Source organism: Lepisosteus oculatus, chromosome 12 (assembly GCF_040954835.1).
Source record: "Lepisosteus oculatus isolate fLepOcu1 chromosome 12, fLepOcu1.hap2, whole genome shotgun sequence".
Lineage (NCBI taxonomy): Eukaryota > Metazoa > Chordata > Actinopteri > Semionotiformes > Lepisosteidae > Lepisosteus > Lepisosteus oculatus.
In genome coordinates this window covers 12,931,745-12,938,670 of record NC_090707.1, presented here as the reverse complement: position 1 = coordinate 12,938,670, position 6,926 = coordinate 12,931,745, and the positions used below count along the sequence as shown (strand labels likewise).

Sequence of the window (6,926 nt, the reverse complement as noted above, 5' to 3'; positions counted from 1 at the left end):
GTCTTTCGGTATTATGCAGGATGGAACATTTATTTACATTAAGGCAAACATTTTTGATAGGGTGGGGATGTATTGCTGGAATTATGTATTTTTAATGTTGATTCTATCAATGAATTACAGCAATTGATTCAGAACCAAACTCCAGGTGAGTGGCAGGACCACAGCTACAGCTGCACTTACCTTGGCATTACTGGGCTTGTGAATTGCACAGTGCAAGACTGCTGTGGTGGCACCACGTGCTTCCAACACAAATCAAGCAAATAAATATCATCTAACGCCAGATCATTTTGTTTTCTCACTGGGAGATTTATTTACCCATTGTTGTTATGGCAGTGAAGTTCTATTACAGTATGTGATAGGTAATACAGCTCACAATACTGAAAACATTTCAAAAACTGCAATTAACATACATATTAAAATATAGCCAATGGATCCCCAACTGTTTGTTTTATAATCTTTATTAGAAACTGAGATTGCAGCATGCACTTAAAACCAAATGTATCCCAACAAAGCTTTTTAAGATCTGAAAACTTCTTAGTAGCTGTGCAAAAATAACTATATAAAATATATTGCTTTTACAAATGATCAAGCGAGAGTAGCTGTAAATAAATTAACCTAGGTGGCAACGACAAGCAGAAACAGGATTCAGTTCAGCGCTACATGGCTATTTATACAGTGTACAAACATGAATGAGTAAAACCCCGATCCTTAAAGTTACTCCCAACCACACTTTGCAGAAAAAAATCCAAATCCGCACAAGTTGAACAATTCAATTACACTGACACAGACCTTCACTTAAAAGAAGGAAATATATATTACAAAATAAGGATTCTCAACATCCTTCTTGAAACACAGGAATGCCCATTCTTTCCCAGTCTTATAATCACTCAATGCCATTTCAGTCTTCCACTCAGCACCACTATCTCTTTATTATGTACTTAGTTAATAATAAGTCTTAGTTATGATAATACATTTTTAATTATATAAGCACCTGAAAGGCATATTTTACGAATAAAGTGCCATCGTTGTTTTGTCTGTGTATAAATGTCGTATTAATTTCTCAGTGCAGTGTCCAGCTTTGCCGAAATGTGGAAAGCATGCAGCTGTGTAACAGAAGCTTAATGGACTTATACACATTTATTAGTAAGAAAGAAAAGAAAAGTACCAATCTAAATACTGTCTGTGGTTATTTACAAGAAAAATACAAATAAAAATATTTAGCTTAATTGTAAAAGATTTAAATCTTAATATTAAGGAAAAGAAAACTTGGGGACTACAATTTTACATTTTTTTTTTACAACCACTTTTTAAAAATGTGAACCAAGGGTTTAAGAAACTGGTTAAATAACTTACACGTTAGACTCTATAAACGATCGCTTTGGTTTCATAGAAGCAGCATGAATGGCAGGATTATCTCTTGCGATGTGAGACTGCTGTTTAGATTTATTATCCGGAAAAGAATGTGGGACTGACACAGCTGGCTTGGGTTCCTTGAAACAGGTGGAAGCTTGGCAGAACTTCTCCCCAAATTCCTTAGAGTGCATTCCATTCAAAAGGCTTCCCATAGCACCCTGAGATGGAGCTTTAATCTGATCGTGGTAAACACTCCCCGTTTTGGCATAAGCTATCTCACAGTTAACAGCCTGCAGTCCTCCAGTGGACATAGTGTTTGTGACTAATCCTTCTGCTGAGTGGCTGTGCCAGCTGCGAGTCTGCTGATGTCCCTGCTGCAGTTGTTGAAACCTGGCTGTCTTATCCATGATCCCCATGAAGGGAGTCGGCCGAGGTTTGTAGTCTGCGGTTGCACTCTGACTCTGCTTGCCCTTGTTGTCCATGGTGGTTTTGATCCGCACATCGGGCCCTTGCAGCTTCCCGCTATCTGAGAGGCTGCTGCTGGAGGCCAGACTGCTGGTTGAACTGGAGATCTTCATGCTGCTGGCCTGGGAGCCTGGGGCAGAGACGGTGCTGGTTGCCGACTCCTTTCTCATCTCCAAGCCAGTCCCTGTTGCTCCTTGGGTGGCCGATGACAGTACGTCCAAAGATGGCACAGAGTGCGCAGACAGCCTCTCGGCAGCTTTTGTGGAGTGGTATGCGGCAGCGTTTTCAGCACTGCAGACGTGGGCGTTTTGTGCCGACGTCAACCTCTCTCCATAGCTGGTTCCTGAATCGTCTGTGCTAGAAGATGCAGAACTGATCTCGATGCCTGGGCCTGGCTTCAGCACACTAGAAAGATGTCTGCTGGGCAGTGGGCTTGGAGGAGGATAATGTGATTGGGGCTTGGTTGCGTACTGGGTGTTTCCAGACCTCCCTCCAGTCTGCAGGGAGTTCATGTGCTGGTTAGTTTTGACAATCTGGGCCTGTTTGGTAGGCTGCATGACCAGTCCTTGCTGGGCCAGTAGGTGTTTGTGCGGCTGTCGGCTCGAAGGAGAGATGGGCCTGGGATTCTGCTGAGAGGCTCCTGCCCCATCGTGAGGTGTCCTGCTCAAAGAGTACAAAGTCTGTGTGCTCTGCGGTCGGGGCTGGGAGCTAGACGCTGCATCGTCCAGTTGGGAAACCTCTTCCTCGTCAATGTCCTTGAGCCCCAGGGTGGACTGGCTCTCCAGGCTTGGTTCGGCGGGCCCATCCTGCTCCTCCTCACGGTCGGAGTCGTTGCTGGGAGGCAGCTGGCCTTGCACGCCCTGTTGTTTCTGCTGGGCTCGCTGCAGCTGCTTGCACTCGTCCTCCACTCGAACCAGCAGTCGCCTGATCTCCCGGTTGTTTGGGCAGAGCTTCGCTGCCTCGTGTAGGTCTGCGAGGGCAGCGGCAAACTGCCTGCGGGAGGACACAGACAAAGAACAGGCTGGGTCAGTGGGCCCCATCAGTAACCGCCGTGCAAAACAAATCCCGCTGAAGCTCCAGCTCGGTAATGAACCTTTAAAGAGTCCTGCAAAGGACACATTATAGGAAATTATATGAAAGGCAACTGAGATTAATTTGTACTGTAACACATTACCTGCTGCTTCTTTTTGCCCTTGCTCTGGCATAATAGGCCTCATATGATTTCGGTTTCAGTTCCAGTGCCTTAGTTGCAAATTCCTCTGCCATGCCAAAGTCCTGCAGGACAAACGGATCAGTGAAATCAGCGGGAACTGTGCTGGATGCAAGTTGCTCTGAGAGGCGTTTTTAGGTATATTAAACTTAAAAATGTAAGGGCAATGATACAATAGCAATCTAGCAGGATATTGCTTTTTAGCTTGGATTGAAATACACAGAGCTGCTCATATCTGGAGACACCAGACTGCAGGTCTCTTGCTATCTGTATTATTGCGAAATTGTTGCAATGTTGAGGATACCAGTTTTTTCTATAATATCATATTATAATTCTATAATAGTATTAATAAGGGTTGTAAATTGAGTGATATACAAACATCCTCTGCTGGTTAGTAAAACAAACATGTAATCTGCAGGACAGGGTTTTAATTAAGAAGCTCTGTTGCTGTTCTCAATTTAATTTGCAGCAGCGAAGCCTGGCAAGTCTATAACATAGCCACAGTATTGAATACATAGACAAAAACTCCAGAACATGTTTTTAATCAATTCCAACCCAGATTAAAATGTGGAAAGGTTCTGATATCAAAATATGCTATACAGTATGTACAATATAAAGTCGTATAATTTAAATTCACGTTTGGAATTTTTCCCCAAATGTAAAATGTCACCAAATACAAAAAGTCCCAATAAAATTTAAATTTGAACTCTAAGTTATGAATCTTTAGTCTTATAAAGGAACAGGGCAACACTGGGATTTAAAGTAAAACTGCAGGAAAGTCATAATGTAGGTACTCAGCAAATATAAGAGGGCTGCAAATTAAATAGCACAAGTGGAACTTCTAATAAAGTAACAGGTCACCCCTAAGCAACACTGCATCACTTGGCTTAACTATCTGCATAAAGCAATAGTGTTGTTGGTGATGGACAACAGCAACAATGTTGCCTAAAAAGACCAGGGGGTCGATGGCCAGTTGATGAAAGTCTGTCCAAAAGATTTTTTTGTGCAACAAATGTGAGTTTTGCACATAGCAGAGTGTGGGAGTTACTTCTATCTTCATGTTTTGACCAGTTCTTCCAACTAAGGTGTTTTCACTTTGTCTGCCATTCCATAGAGAAAACTTGGGCTATTGTGCTGTATTGTATTTCATGACGTAAAAGAATATAAAAATGAATTATGTGAAAAGTTCTAAGAGATATCTAAAGAACAGGTTTATCTGTAATTACATTTTAAATACATTTACTTCTCTATTGTTATTAATGGTCTGCTTTTGCTGCCACAAATACAGGAAACACCAACATAAAGTGCCTTAATAGTGAGTTGGGCCACCACGAGCCACCAGAATAGCTTCAGCACGCCTTGGCTTAGAATCTATAAGTGTCTGGAACTCTTTCTCTTCCGTGAAAGGAACAAGTAAAGGTTTATTCCATGATGAAAAGAAAAACACAATGCGTTTTTCACACGGCTGTGGAGCCTTCTTCGGGTTACCAAAGAACGGCTTTGAATGTATTGGCATTTACCTTGCCCTCTAAAGCCCTCTAAAGGATTCAGTGGGCCTAAGCCACTAAAGGAAAATGCACCCAACCATAACAGAGCTGCCAGAGCCCTTCACCCTGGGAAACAAGCCCTTGAGCCTATAGGCTTCTTTTGGAGTGTGCTATACATATACTTGTCCGCTTGTGGAGAATAGGGTGAAGGATGACTCATCAGAACATATGAATTTTTTCCACTGTTCGGTAGACCACTGCCTGTGTTCCACTGCAACCCGAATATAGTGTCCCTCTCTCGATGGGCTGTACTCAAGGATTATGCGTTTTCGGCCACAGTTGCCTCTAGCTGATGATGTCTTTCCCTCTGACTTCCATGCCAACATCACCTCGGCCACTGCTCCTCATAAAACATAAGCAAGTCAAGCACTGACTTGAATCACTGAAGCACCTGCCAAACATGCCCCCAAATTCGCCCCTCTCTTAAACTCACCGAGATCCTTCTTCTAGCCAGGTTAGCAAAATAATGGGCAACTGGGCCTATTATATACATTATTATACATGGCTCTAAGCATGATGGGGTATTAATTGCTTAATTCACAGGAACCACACCTTTGTGGAAGCACCTGCTTTCAATACACTTTGTATCCCTCATTTATTGTAGTTTGTGCTTTATTTTGGCAGTTACAGTACCTGTATTTAGACTTAACCAACAGTTTTTCTACAATTTTAACTAGACAATGTATGCACTTCTCTACTTTGAATGTACGACACATGTACTGTATGGCACACCTTAAAAGTAACCTTTGTAGAGGTCTTTGAATTTATCAAATGTCAAAAGCCAGATTGTCTGTAAATTGTATGCCACTGTCATTTTCAGGCCCCTCTGCAGTCTTCTATAGTAAGCTACATCTCAAAGACTATAATTACACTCAGACTCTAGCTGTTGATTAAAAATGTGCATTTCTGCTATTATCACAGACATGAATGTTTTCAACCAGTCTGACTTAAGCTGACAGAGCCAAAAGACTTAATCATAGGAAGAAAGCAAAAAAAGCTTTGGCTAACAATAGACGACATAAAAAATGCTGAACTGAAATTTGTTTTTTTCTGTCTTAGAGAACAGCAGGTATTTCTCGTTTTTGGAAGAGTCTGACATTAATTGTTTTTTATTTGTACGTCAATTGCTGCAAGGGTCACACTTGACTGTTAATGCACTGAACCCATTCATTTGTGCTAATGATGTTTCATAAGCAGCTTGACCAGATCCATCCAGAATTACCCCAAAGCAACAGTTCTAGCTGATTTCATTCTTTTTCCCCCTTTTGAACTCTGCTGTTTGATGTCATCTTTACAGGAGTGCAAAACAAGGTTAAAAAACATGACACTAAAGTATTTCAGCAGATGGCTTACGTTTGTTTTCCTGCGACATCTGGAAAGGTTTAAATACAGAGAAACTCTCAGTTCTTTAAAAGCCTTCAGGTCATCCCCAAATCCTTCTCTTGGAAACTTTCTTAGAGCGTACTGGTATCTCTGAGCCGCCTCCTTCATCTTCCCTTTCTGAAAGTTCATGCAAAACCATTGTAAGAGGTGGGAAAACGTGCTGGAATTAAAACTCAAAGTGAAATACCGTCTCTTCCAGTCAGCTGGTGCATTTTTTTCTCAAATACAGTTTGGCCTATTTGTCCTTTCCTCTTCCCCAAAATTCAATTTTTTCTAACATCATAGATCAATAACTTCTCATTTGTGCAAAAAACCCCCCACATAATGTCTAACAATTTATCTTACTTTCACACAGTTTTGAACCAGTAAAAAGGTTATGATATTGATATAACCGTATTTCATAGATACAATCAATATGGCTTGAGAACCATGTTACAACATTTTCAACATCAAAAATTTACATTTGTTACAAAATGTATGTTGGACTAATAAGTGAAAACACATTAATCAACAATGCATTTCTAAAACCTTCGTTATTACACTGTTTTTATTCAGCAGGTTTCATATTTGTTGACGTGATCTGCTCATTTTTAACACAAAAAAGTCACAGGCTTCTGAAATATACTGTCAAATATATGCAATTAAGTGACTCTAAATATGTTTTAAAACTTAAAGCGATATAAATGCAGATTCTAGGACTAGGGAGACCTGTCTATAAATAAGAAGCTTTCAGCTCTGCAAACTGTTTGTCTCCTAAATCTCCTAATTAACTAGTCACCCTGTGTTCAGAGAGGCTCTCACTGCAACATCTGCCAAATAACATCAGGCACCACATAATTCTGTACGGCCACAAGAGGGCAGTACTGACGGAAATCAAGAGGCAGTCAAACAGCAGCACAGCTGCAAATCCCACCCAACACCAAGGAGGTCAAGGGGTCAGATAACGGCTCAAGCTTCATCTTATTAGT

At 41.1% G+C, this 6,926-nt stretch overlaps 1 protein-coding gene across 6 annotated transcripts in view; it reads right to left on the bottom strand.

Annotated features, from left to right (window-relative positions):
* Positions 1 to 285: 285 nt before the first annotated feature.
* Positions 286 to 6,926, bottom strand: part of tanc1a (tetratricopeptide repeat, ankyrin repeat and coiled-coil containing 1a) — a 142,037-nt gene continuing 135,396 nt past the window's right edge. For all 6 annotated transcript variants that reach the window (XM_015358716.2, XM_069196322.1, XM_069196323.1 and 3 more), the window contains 3 exons: positions 5,929 to 6,075; positions 2,993 to 3,093; positions 286 to 2,811 (listed from right to left, as the gene is read on the bottom strand). In XM_015358716.2, coding sequence (XP_015214202.2) covers positions 1,350 to 2,811; positions 2,993 to 3,093; positions 5,929 to 6,075 — 1,710 coding nt within the window. In that variant the 3' untranslated portion in view covers positions 286 to 1,349. The remainder of the gene's footprint in view (positions 2,812 to 2,992; positions 3,094 to 5,928; positions 6,076 to 6,926) is intronic.